This window comes from Numenius arquata, chromosome 4 (genome assembly GCF_964106895.1).
Source record: "Numenius arquata chromosome 4, bNumArq3.hap1.1, whole genome shotgun sequence".
In the NCBI taxonomy this organism is placed as follows: domain Eukaryota; kingdom Metazoa; phylum Chordata; class Aves; order Charadriiformes; family Scolopacidae; genus Numenius; species Numenius arquata.
In genome coordinates this window covers 14,184,483-14,197,671 of record NC_133579.1, presented here as the reverse complement: position 1 = coordinate 14,197,671, position 13,189 = coordinate 14,184,483, and the positions used below count along the sequence as shown (strand labels likewise).

At 43.5% G+C, this 13,189-nt stretch overlaps 1 protein-coding gene across 1 annotated transcript in view; it reads right to left on the bottom strand.

Moving 5' to 3' along the window:
- LOC141463800 (ethanolaminephosphotransferase 1-like) overlaps positions 1–12,720 on the bottom strand; it is a 57,763-nt gene extending 45,043 nt beyond the window's left edge. The window contains exons 1-2 of the mRNA XM_074146418.1: positions 12,680–12,720; positions 10,530–10,614 (exon numbers count right to left, since the gene is read on the bottom strand). Of these exons, the coding sequence (XP_074002519.1) occupies positions 10,530–10,614; positions 12,680–12,720 (126 nt within the window). The remainder of the gene's footprint in view (positions 1–10,529; positions 10,615–12,679) is intronic.
- Between the last annotated feature and the right edge of the window lie 469 nt (positions 12,721–13,189).

The window sequence follows — 13,189 nt, the reverse complement described above, 5'->3', positions numbered from 1 at the left end:
TAAGACCTGATTGTTTATAATTTATGCCAAGGAACAGTATGTAGAGAGGCTCCTGCTTATACTCATTGCTATAACAACCAAGGTCAGCTAACCTTGCTATTTGCCCCATTGGAGGATCAGAGGTGGAAAAGGATAGAAGGGTCCCGCTTGCAGGAAGGAGCAGACAGGACAGGTGACCCAAAACTGGCCAACAGAGTATTGCATCCCATCTGGATCATACTTAGTATAAAAGACGAGGGATCAAAGAGTCAGCCCTCTTTCTTCAATGGTCGGTGTCTGAGGAGGACTCTCTTCGTCTGCCTTTGTTCCAGATCCCTTCATTCCTGAATCCAGATCCAGAATCCAGCTCCCATCCATCGCACACCTAATACATTGTTAGCATTGAGAACATTTGAGTTCAAAGTATCTAAAACAATCTGGAGACTACATTGTAACCCAACAATGCTGCATTTTCAGGGCACGGAAGTGACAGTTGTGTGTTGTGCATGTTCAAAGATCCAAATGTCCATGTTGGGAGAGTGCTGAATGATGGTGAAAGCCAAAAAAAAAAAAATGGTGCTCAATGCCTTCAGAATGGACTATTTCCAAAAAAAAAGCCTAGCTATTGTCTTGGAGAGACCTTCTGGGAAAGAAAAAAAGAACCAGGGAGTGAGCTAACCATTAATCAGAGCAGACAGCTTGATCTTCACTGGGCTCCTGGTTCTCTCCAGCCTTGTACTGTGCAGGTATCCCAAGAATAAAATTTTGGAATGAAGAGAAGAATATAAAGCATGCCCAGGCAAACTTCAGAGTCAGGAGAGAAAGCAAGTTGCAAGAAACATAGTTGCATTAACTACTGGGAGATAGTTATTTTTACTCAAGCTGATCCTTATGCTAACAAACTATTCCTTTCTTGTATTTAAATTATCTTCTTCCAGGTAGCACTGTACTGTGCTGTACAACCATATACATTCAGAGATACAGAGTAAAACTGTTGTCAATTGTTTACGCTCAAATTGTTGGCATCAAAATGACTCCATAGGTTTTAATTTCATATTAGTAGCAACAAATTTGCAACACTTCATATTCCTGCCCAGAAATCAGCTAATTTTAATTTTTCATTAACTTCATGAATCAGCACAGGATTTATTATCTCCATTGTGTACGCTGGAAGACTGAGGCACAGATGGGCTGTGATTCACTGTAAGAGTATAGCAAAGGATACAGCCACAATATTGTTAGAGGTGTCATATTTATATACATAATTTAAGTATAAGCAATTCCAGTTTATTCAAATAAAGTCTGCCCATATTAGCTTAACTTTATACTTGAGTTCACTTTTACAAAAGGAAATAATGAAGTCTATTAAAAATGTAAAGGCAGAAAACTTTCTTTCCCAGACAAATTAATGTTTCAAACAGCTATATATCAGATAGTAATCACAATTTATGTTGCAGTATATTGAATATATCGTTCTATGATCCCTTGAATATTTCATGTAAAGTTATATGCCTGTTATGGAAGAATACACTAGCTGTTCCCACACAGAAAACATGAGAACCACCTAGCAATGATATAAAGACTTGGATGAAGAACATAAATATTGCAATACCTTCCCTTTTCCCGTAAGCAAACTCAGCCAGGTCAGGCACAGGTATGGAAGAGCCACAGCTGTACCTATGTGCTGATGTTCCAACAACACAATGCGCCTGCCAGCTTGGGGAACCAACCTCCTCTTAAGTCACGTGTCCATCATATTTGTGTTACTTTTGAAAAAAATCTCTATTAGTGAGCAATTCCTGGCAAAAGAGCAAACAATGGAAAAGGGTGAAAACATGTAAAGAAATTACTACAATAACCAAGTGTTTGCCTCACAGTGCACCACACCAGATGCACCTGTGCATGTTGTTACCTCATGATGAGTATTTGATGAATTGAGGTAATCGCTGCCTAAAGGTAAAAGGATAAGGTATTTCATATTTTCTGTGGGGGAAGCACCAAAATGAGAGCAGCTGAAATGCAGTAGGTTTCCCCACATCTTATTCTACATAAATTATCACTCTAAAACTGGTTCAAAGTGTTATCAAACTTTTAAAGTGCTACCAAAGTTTTAAATTACCTTTGGACCTGTAATCATTTACATCTGTTCAAAATTACTGAAAAGGGGAGGGGGGGAAACAAATCATTTTCTCCTCCTCCTAAATTAACTTTTCATGAAGGTAATTGAAGACAGCCTAAACCAGCTCAGAATCAATACAGCAAATTAAAAATAGGCAAAATTATGGTCTTTAAACAAGTGACGTATTGAAAATTATAACTCTGCAGAATGGTTTTCCACAATATTTGCATGATGGCACATTTCTACAATGCCACCTGGACGTCTACTGATCACTGCTCCAGGATATACAAACATGAGCTTGTCATCATTTGGCCTATACTTATACACGGGGACCTACATCACGGCTGGAAAATTTTGAGGGATCTCCTGATGGAAAAGGTTTGAAAAATTGATGTTCCACAGTATGTATTCAAAATGAAATAAAAAAAAGATTTAAGAAAGTGATGAGGTTTTAGCATCTACCATGTATGACCTAGCTATACCTCCCAGAGCCAGCACATCACGGGTGGCCCCTTTGTTGGGTGCCCATGTGCAGAGGCTCCTGGGTGCTGATGACAGTGGCTGGGCCCCAGCCCTGGTTCCTGGGAGCTTTTGGCCACTGCCAGTACCCTACCCTGCCGCCCCAGGGCCCCTGCTGCCCCAGATCATCATGGCACCCTGACAGCTACCAATACCTCCCTATGGTCTCTTTTATCACTTCTCCTCTCTGATTACGCAATTTCACAATACCTGCTTTTTGTAACTGGCAGGAAAGGAGATAAGAGGAATGATGATGGATCAGGCCAGGAATATTCTCGTTTGCATTAGACAAGGATTTTTTCATGGTTTTGAAGGCTACAAAATGATCCTCTCAATCCAGGGCATGAACCAGTCACTATTTAAAGCTTGGTGGGAACTCTTCCTTCTGGGCAAGTTATTTCACACTTAAGCAACATGAACTTTCCTTCTGGGGTATCTTATACTTCTGGAACTACACAAAAATTAAAGAAAATACTGAAATAATGACACATCTGGTAACAATTTTCCATCCATCTTTCAGATTCCTAGAATACATTAAACACGTGGGTTTTAATTCTACTTTATATACGTTTTTACAGGTTTGTAGATATTATGGGACACGGTCTTGAGTTTTAACAAAAGCTTAACAAAGGGAAAGAAGTACACTATAAATCAACAACAGAGCTATACGACATTGTGGTTGCCAAATGAATACCAAATGTTCAGCAGTTTAAAAGTGCTGATGTATTCCAAAACACAATCGTGCTATTTCTATTAATAAAATTACTTTAGGTTGTATCATCATTTAGTTAATTATTGATAAATAATGGCTTGGATTTTGGATTTCCTATTGCTTAAACAGTTTGGATTACTCTGCCTTTTCCCCCATCTTTATATCTATATTTTGATTACATCACTGATAGCTAAGTCGAGGAGTTATAAGCCCCTAAGAGATCTAGGGCTGGAAAGTACAACATATGAGTAGAAACTGAAGAACAGGGTTTGCAATTTAGCCTGGAAAAGAGTAGGTGGTGTCGGGCATGTAATTGCCTCCTCAGATGCAAATGCTTATCTCCTTGGGGGGCTGAGGTTGTGGACTCTATCACCTGCTGGTTGCACTGTCCATGCCAGGGCTGGAGGTGGCTGCACTGTGAGGGAAGAGGCTGCTCGAGCTGGGCTCCTGAGCAGTTCTCTCCTCTCTGATTTTTCCCCCTTCAGTTCCACTAGCCTGCGCATACCTATGGCTAGGAAATATGGTTAAATTTTCCTTCCATCTTAAACTATTCCTAGAAAATACTCAAAACCCAATTGATGATTTGGACAACTCAACCATTCTGGCTGGTATTATTAAGTTGCTAGGAAGTTGTTATTATGTAAATTGCTGTCCTGTCAGTGCTTCTTTGTAGACATAAACTCACCATTCAGAGCTCCTAATTTTCAGGATTCCTGACACATACCATTGGGCCACATACCACATCCTGTCACTTAACAGAGGTATGTGTGAACCCATATCCATAAGGTCATGGGGCAGGTGTAGTTGTGCATTGGGACAGGATGCTCTTAGGGAGTCATGCACATTTCCTTGCCTGCAGAGAGGTGTCATTGCCTCAAGATCACAGAATCATGGGTCAGGATCACAGGATAATTCGGGGCAGAAGAGACATCAGCAGGCCTCTAGTCCTACTTCCTTCTCTAAATAGGCTCAGCCATGAGCTCAGACCAGGTGCTTTTGCTTTATGCAGTTGGATCTTGAAAAGCTCCAAGGACGGTGACTCCACAACCTCCCTGAACAGCTTGTGGCACTGCCTCACTGTGTTCCTGGGGAAAATTTTCTCCTTATATCCAGCGTGAAGATGTCTTGTGCCTGTTGTCTCTTGTCTTCCCACCACGCACTGTTATAAGGAGCCTGGCTCCATCTTCTCAAGGACTTCCCCATAGGTACTGGGGGCTACTTCCCTGAAGATGTCTCATCATCAGGCCAAACAAGCCCCAGTCCCTCAGCCTCTCCTCACAGGAGAAGTGCTCCAGCCCCAACTACCCTTGTGGCCTCCACTGAACTTGCTCCAGGATGTTGATGTCTTTTGTGTATTGGGGACCCAAAACTGGACACAGTATTCTAGATGTGGCCTAATAAAGGGGATAATTACTTCCTCCTTACTCGATGGGCTGTTCTACAGTTAATACAACCCGGGAAGCTGTTGACCTTCTTTGCTGTCAGGGCACACTGAGGGCTGGTGTTCAGCTTCCTGCCTACCACAATCAGAGACATCAGATCCCCATCACAGCTGAGAGAGAAGGACATTTGGGGGCAAGAAGTCACAATGTGTTGGCCCCAACAGTGTGGTTCTTGTTCACCATGTGAGACTAGATAGATCTGATTCTTTACTGACAGGACTGTAAGCACCCAGACCAGGGAGACGTGGAGAGGGGGTAATAGTGGAAGTCAGCAACCATTTTTCAATCAATCAACACCAGTTATATAAAGGATGCTGCCTAACTTGTCTTCAGGAAAAGATTGTTTAGTGGGACACATTCAAACAGTTAACAACAAAGCCAAAATGATGGAAAAGAACACAGAAATATGATTAAATATTGAGCAAAGGATAACAGAAGGCAGATGCACATTTGTTGCTGTAAAGGGTCAAAGGCAGAGGCTGGCCCAGACTGGCAAAGGTACAAACCCTGCTAAAAACCAAAACCTGCACATTCTCAAGGAACTGCACAAAAAGATCCTTAAGCATCCCTATTCAAAGAAGCTCTAACATTGCAAGGAAGTTGATTTTTTTTGTGTAGACTGGTCTTCTACATCTGGTAAAGGAAACGACAGCAGGATTCTGTGCTACATCTACTTGTGAACGTGTACAAACATGTGTTTTCAGAGGTGCCAGCAGCCCTTTACAGATCAAACAGTAGACCAAGTTCCCACGCAGCTGTAGCTCTGCCAGAGTGCGTACCTAAACCTCTGGGGAACCCAAAGAAACTGCTCTAGGCCCAAAAGGGCAGACAGATTAAAAGTGGGTTGCAGTTTTCATGAGCGTTGCTAAACAGGGCTTCTGTACCACATACACTAAGCAGTTGTGTTATCTAGTATCCTGACGCACAAGAGAGGAGATATTTCACAGAAAGATGCAAAAACACGGTTCCTCCCTCTGCAAAACAATGCTTATAAGAACAGGTCCCCTAGATTTATAACAAATAATCCACATCTAAATCACAGATACCTCTTTGCAATTCATCTTCTCTTGAAACACAGGTGAATAAACAAAAATAAATACATATGAATACATAAATGTGTATACATGCATATCCTACTGTCCTGGTTTGAGGTAAAACAGAACTAATTTTCTGTTCAGTAATTTTACCTTTTTAGCTGGGCCTCTTCTAACTAACTAAACTCTGAAATTAACAGCATATTGTTCAGAACCTGCTCGCTCTCATAGTGATAAGACCTGATTATACCAAGGAATGGTATACAGAGAGGCCCTTGCTTATACTTATTGCTATAACAACCAAGGTCAGGTAAATTTGTTATTTGCCCCGTTGGAGGGTCAGAAGCGGAAAAGCGTAGAGGGGTCACACCTGTAGGGAGGAGCAGACAGGACAGGTGACCCAAAACTGACCAACAGGGTATTCCATCCCATCTGCATCATGCTCAGTATAAACGCTGAGGGATCAAAGGGTCATCTCTCTTCCTTCAATGGCCGACATCTGAGGAGGACCCTGTCTGTTTGTCTGCCTTTGATCCCGATCCAAGCAATCCTGACTCCAGATCCAGAATCCAGCTCCTGTCCATTACCAAGTCCAGCCTGGGACTTTCCCCTGTGCCTGCTGGTGATGTGATCATCATCCTGGGAGCTTGATACGGTTTTGTATATACTGTACACTTTTTTTTAATTTATTTATTTATTTTCCTTTTTTTATTATTATTTATTATTTCATTATTTATTAATATTTCCATTAAAGTAGTTTAGTTTTTCTAAGCTCAAATCTCTTTTATCTCTTCCTCTCCTCTCTTTTCCTTAGAGGGGGGAGGGAGGGGCCATCTGTCGTTCTGATTGGTCAATCTGGTCAAAACCACGACACCTACACATAAAAATCCAATAGGCATTTCAGAACACTGACATCTCTTGATAAAGCAATCAAGTGACATTATGTGGTTGGTATTGGCACTTTTATGAGACTCAACAAGGCATACAACTCTTTATATCCACTGTATTTGTCCCAAAAGTGATCTAATGAACCTTTGTAAATTCATAGGCGTAATGTGGCACTCAAAACCATGTACAATTACACCACCATTGGGAAAAAAGTCCTGCGGCAAGTAATATCAAATGCAACATCTCTGTGATGTGATTTCATTACGTTGTTGGTTCATTAGCATACGATATGTAGAAGGAAAATAATGATTACAGAGCTCTTGAAATGCGACATTGTGTCAGCTACTATTACAACAGGATGAGGACTAAGAAATGGTGTGCACATGAAGACGGTCTTTCAGAATTAAGTAATTCAGTTGGCCCACGACTCTTCTACACATGAATACAGTAGCAGAAAACGTAAGGGTAATGAATGATTTGCGAATTTCACATATTATTCAACAACTTTTAATTACAACCCCAGTCTTCACATGCATCAAAGTAATATGAAGAAGACTGCAAGATTTTGTTTGTAGAAGAGTGGGCTGTTGACTCACTGGTTTTACGGAAGGTGGAAAATATAAGCTTTCACTACCTCAAATATTCAAGGGCTTTATTAAACTGAGGTGGTTTGACAAACACTAACTATATCAGATAAGACTGACGATAACTGTTTTTAAATAATATTTGGAATTAAAAATTAGGAAAAAAACCTTAAAATATCATCTGCAAAACCCACTATATAATAAACATGTAACATATATTCAACATGTACAAAATTGTCCATGTGCAATCATGAACAGTATTAACCATCTCCTAAGAAGTTCCAGATAAATATGCAAATGAAATTCTCCTGTCCTAAATTTTCAAAATCATGTAAAATCCTTGTGCTATCGGAGTTGAAAGCAAAACTGTTCAATGATGTGAGCATAACCCATTATGTTTCTAAATCTCAAGGTTACACAGAAGCCTTGGAAATGCATAAAGACTTAAGAGAAAACCAGTCTTATATCTGGACCAATCTTGAACTTCCAGAAAGTCGTTTGCTTGATTATACTCAACACACTTTTCTCTTTTGGTATAAGTCAGTACGTGAGAAACAATCAAGCCTTGCAACTTGATCATCACATGGCTGATCTTGTTTCTCTAACCTACCAGAATGAGGGCTGGGATGTAACTTGAGAGGTCTTCCAGTCCAGAGCCTTCACTTAATGCAGGATCACGTTTAGTAGACATTGAGGAAGCAGATCAAGTTACCATGAGGTAATGAGCCAATTGCTTGCAATAAATGACCATGTCGGCAGATTAAAATAGAACACATTATGCAAAACTTTGCTAAAAAAGGTGTAAGGAACTGCTTATTAACACTCAATACTAGATTGTAGATCATCCCTCAGAGAAATCAAACCATTTCTCAAGACTGATAAAACGATTGCACAATCCCCCTTAGTACCTGTTCCAGCGCTTAAATACCCTTATTGACACAGGACTGACACAGCATCTGCCTTAAATTCCTCTTCGTGTAGCCAAAACTTTTGTATCATCTTTCTTTATAAGCGCATGCTTGAAGAATAAATGGCTGTTAGGCTCCTACTCCTACAGTACTCAGACTGTTTCTCATCTTTTCTAAACCTCTTAATATTCTTAATGCCATTGTGTGGATTGTAAACTGTTATGTTCTAAATGTTGATCTTCTTTCCCCTAAGTATTGTACCTTGTTTACTGAATTTCTTCATATTGATTTCTGGCTATTATATTAGTTTTTCAAGAAGATTTTAAATCATAAGCCTATTCTTCAAAGTGCTTTAGTATCACATGAAAACTTGACAAAAGTGTGATGTCCCTTCTGTTAACTAATGAAAGTACTGAACAGCAATGGATTCAGGACAGAGAGACAGCTCCATAGGTAGGATCCACTTGATAGAATCTCCTACTTTGACTAAGAATTTAAAATTACTCTTTAGAGTAATGCATTTCCATTTGACACTGATTTAATCTTACTTACCTCTACCTACTTTCCTTATGAGGATGTGGGACAATATCAGAAGTCTCACTGAAATGAAACCCTGTATTCCTCATTTACTGCCCCCTGCCTTCTTTGCACAGGGAGTTACCCTCTAAAAATAGCTTAGAGGATAGAAACAGTGTGGACATACCAAGACGAAAATGTGAAATCTTAGACCTTAATTTTTAATGTTATCTCTGATCTTTTAAACCATATTTTCCAAGGCCTATTCTTGGAGCCGAGCCTCTATAGTTTGTCCTTAGATCTCTTTTATTCTGAAAGAGAATAAGGTGTCAAAGTTTTCTGGCTCGAAAAACCTCCGCACATAGGTGCTGTAGAAAAGCTGACTCAAGGCAAGGGAAATCCTAAGATCTCACTGATGAGAAGAGGCAATGGCAACAAGAGCACATCATTAACATCATTGCATTCTGGTGAGAAGAGGAGGATAAAAATAAAGAACCAAATTCTGCTTTTGTTTGTCCTCATCACCTGACTGTCTCTGAGCTGCCTGTTTCCAACAGAAACCCAAACCTAAACAGCAACCTAAAAGGCAGCTGTGTAATTCCATGGGTGCTCCTCTAGAACTGCAAAACGCTTGTAGCAGAAAAATAAAAGTAGAGATGACATGACCCAAGCCCTAAAATTGCAGTTGGTAGCATTTTGGCTGTGTCACTCCAGATCCTAGGGAACAGCACAAAATCCAAACATCAGCAGCTTCTGCTCTACAGTTGCAGCAAATCACCTGAGCACCCAACTGTCCTGAAACCAGCATCCACCCACCCGCCCCATAGGCGAGAAGACGGCAGAATTATCACAGCAGCAATACCCAGAATTGCGTCCGAACTGTCTCATTGACACATCCCCACCTGTTCTCAGTGCGCTTTTGAGTGGAAAAAGGAAAACTGAATCTCCGAATCCCCATTAACATGCAGAACGAACAGGAATAAATTTCTAAAGTGAAATAGCTAGCCCTAAGGATCCGATGTCTGCGCTACAAGAGTTTCAGGAGGTTTTACACTGAACTGGTTCCAGCATGATACTATGGACTGAGTGCACTGGGGGTACTTGTGCATTCCTAGCACATCTGGTTTTAGGATTTTACAAAGGTAACATATTTTGGTGCTCTGGGGTAACCCTGTGTTATAAACCAAAGCTTGGTAACCGGTGGAAACTCGCTTTGAAATGAAAATATACATGCACCTGACGATGCTAAAGGGTGCTGAAGCCTTTGCATTCATTAGGTCTGCCATTCCCTTTGCACAGAACTGCACTGGTTTTGTTGCCAAGGCCCTCCTCCAACTGCAAACAGGAGACAGACAGTGCCCGAGACGTACAATCGCGGCATTCATGGCAGAGAAATGAGTTCAGCTGTGAGAAAATTTCGAAAACTGAGCAGTATTTTTTTCAGGCAAAAATTTACCTTTATGAAATGGAGTTGATTACACAAATTACTCTCTTAAGCTGCATTATGAGCAGCTCCCAGTTATCTGCAGAAAATTATGCAAAGCGCAGAGCATATTGAGGCGCTGATACTAGTGCAGATATAACACTGCAATGTGATGCACAGTGAAGAGATCGATGCCCCTACCTAGTTTCCTAGGCAAACTTCAGGTCTGGAACCTGGAATAATGCATTGGTTTAGCTCAATATTGAACGGGCGCTAATAAATCCTTCCAGAGGTTATCTAGCTTTTCATAGGGCCAGCCTGTGTACCCCTCCACTGCACTCTAGAGCTGGGTCCACCCAGGAAACACACTACAGGGATGTTCAGGTGGGTGTAGAAAGAAGTAACCTGTGTCTGCTGGGCACAGTAATCTGAGTTTAGTGCCAGTCCTGTTGACTCCACAGCAAAGGTGGCAACAATCACCTGAGCAGAGCTGGGAACCTGGAGGAGCAGGATGAGGTAAGGCCCTAGGCTGAAGGGTAGAATGAAGGAGATGGCAGCCGGAGGGCAATAGGAGGTTGAAGAACATGTCTCAGGCCTGGGAGGTGGTGAGAACAAAGCTGTGGTTGTGGTAGCTGCCCTGGGCATGGGAGGGTGAGGTGAGGAGGCGGGAGGAGATGGTGGCAGTGATTAGTGTCTCCTTGCCTCTCTTTACTGCACTCCCTTTGCATTTTTGGAGGATTTTAACCCATTGTAAGCAGCACTTCAGGAATGGGCAGAGCTACCATCCCCTGCCTTGTCTTCCTGCAACCTGGAGCACCAGGCAGACAGTGCAGATACCCCACCAGCTCGGCAGCACTGACCGCAGGCAGCTAGATTTCTCTGGGTGAAACCTGTGTCATTTGGATTTAGTTATTTCCCGCATGGCCCAGTCCCAATATTATCCCTCGGATAATAAAGAACTGACTGCTTGATTTCATCTTTCTAAATCCTGTACTTACCATAGTTTTTCCTAAATATAGTTGAACAGATACTTGTCAAGTGCGTTGGCTAATTCCTATAGTTAAGAAAACTACCTAACATATTTTCTGGCCTTTGCAACGCTCCCAAGAAACCAAAGTAATTTTAATATATTCAACTGTAATGTTTTCATATGTAATTCTGTCTCTTGGCAATCATTTTCTCTGTGATTCATAAGTAGTACACAATGATTTCAAGTTTTTAAAAAAATCTTACTTTGATTCTTTCCCATCTGTATTTGTTTGCAGCTACTTTCATTCAAGTGATAAGGAAGACTGTAATACAAGTGTTCCTTGTATTTGTACTACAAACTCAGATATCTTAGGAAAGTTACTTAAACAATAATGTCTGCTTATGCTAAAAATAGCTTTTTATTTTTCCTCTAGTGATCTCAGTCAACGCTGTGGCTTCAGTGTTCAAGCACAGGCCTGTGCAACTTACGCCCAGTGGCCAGATGCAGCTTGCAGCGTGTTTTAGCCCCCTCACACCACAGACGCACAAACAGGTTGGTACATTTTAACAAGCTGCTGTGCATAACAAGTTCCTGGTAAGTGACCTGGAGAAGGCTCTTGAGACCACAGTTACTCCACCATCACTCAACCTGCAGTGAGCAGGCAGAAAACTGCTGGGCTGGGGAAGGGAAGGGCTTGGTCGGAACCGGGAGGCGCCGGGTGCCCCGAGTGAAGGCCAGGCTGGGAGGCTGTGTGGTGAAGGCAAGAAGCACGGGGAGCACGGGGTAGGGACTGCTTCGGGAAACTGAATATAAAATAAAAGCTCGGGGGGTGTACTGGTGGAAGCTGGCGTGCCCCCCCCCCCCGTGCTTTTAACAGGGAGCAGGGTGAGGGTGTGTGAAAAGGGTGGTATGGCCCATCTTGGACACCTGCACCTCAACTACAGCAAATCTGGACAACCCCCTGCAACGCACCTGGGAACAAAACACAGGAACCTTGTAAGTCTGCAACATAACCTTGGTAAATCAAAATATCTAATGACCCACCCATTCATTTGAATTCTGCAGGCCTGTTATTTGCAAACAAGAGGTTTCATTAAAATTATTTAAAGTAAGCTTTTTTCCTGGCTTTCTTATTTATTTCTCAAAGACAAAGCATTCCTGCGTATGAAGAATTTGCATAGAGCCAGACAAGCACCGTGAATGCACACTTCCTTACCGAAACACCGAATTACTCCTAACCGATGCTTCGTTAAAACGTGCGAGGCTTTTAAAGACGTTGCTACTCACCTAAAACCCACTTAACTTTGTTTCCACCGCGACCTGCCGCTTCGTAAACACCCGGTTCCTATCCCCATCCTCGCTTGGATTGAGGGAGACCCCGGCCAGGTACCGGACACAGGTAGGAACCCGGCGACCCCTCCGGTGGCGGAGGGATGGCCGGGGCCCCCGGTAGAGCCGGGCTGGTCGCTCAGCGGAGCGGAGCAAACAGCTGCCGCAAGCCCGGAGCCCTCGGGAGCCCGGACACGCCGAAACCGGGAGGACCGGCCGCAGATCCCCGCCCCGACCCCCGGGGTCTGGCCCTTACCTTGTACCGGCGGAACCCCTCCAGCTGCTGGCCGCTGACATACCGCCACATCGCCCCGCCGTGCTCCGCGCCGCGCCGGGAGGGGAGGAAGGCAAGGCGGGCGGGGGGGGGGGGGGGCTGCGGGCGGGAGGCGGCGGGGCCGGGGCGGGCGGAGGGCGGCTCCCCGGCCGCGCCCCGTCGGCTAGGGCCGGCCCCCGCCGCCGGGCACCCGCGGGGGCACTCGCCGCCCGGCGCGGCGGGGGTGCGTGGGGCCGCGGGGGTCCGCGGGGCTGGGGGCCCGGCGGCGGTCTCTCCCGCCCGCCCAAGCCCGTCGGACCAGGCGTTTCCCCGCGGCGCCAGCAGGTTGGTGCGGCCTCGGTGCCAGCCTGCCATTAGCATCTTCTATAAACCTTTGGTTTCCTCCTGGTGCTCGGCGCTGGGGATGGTCTGCAGCAGCCTCCCGTGGTCACAGCGAGCCGTAGTCCAAGTAACGTGTCAGTAACAGGCCCCAAAACTCTTTTTCTGGTTCAA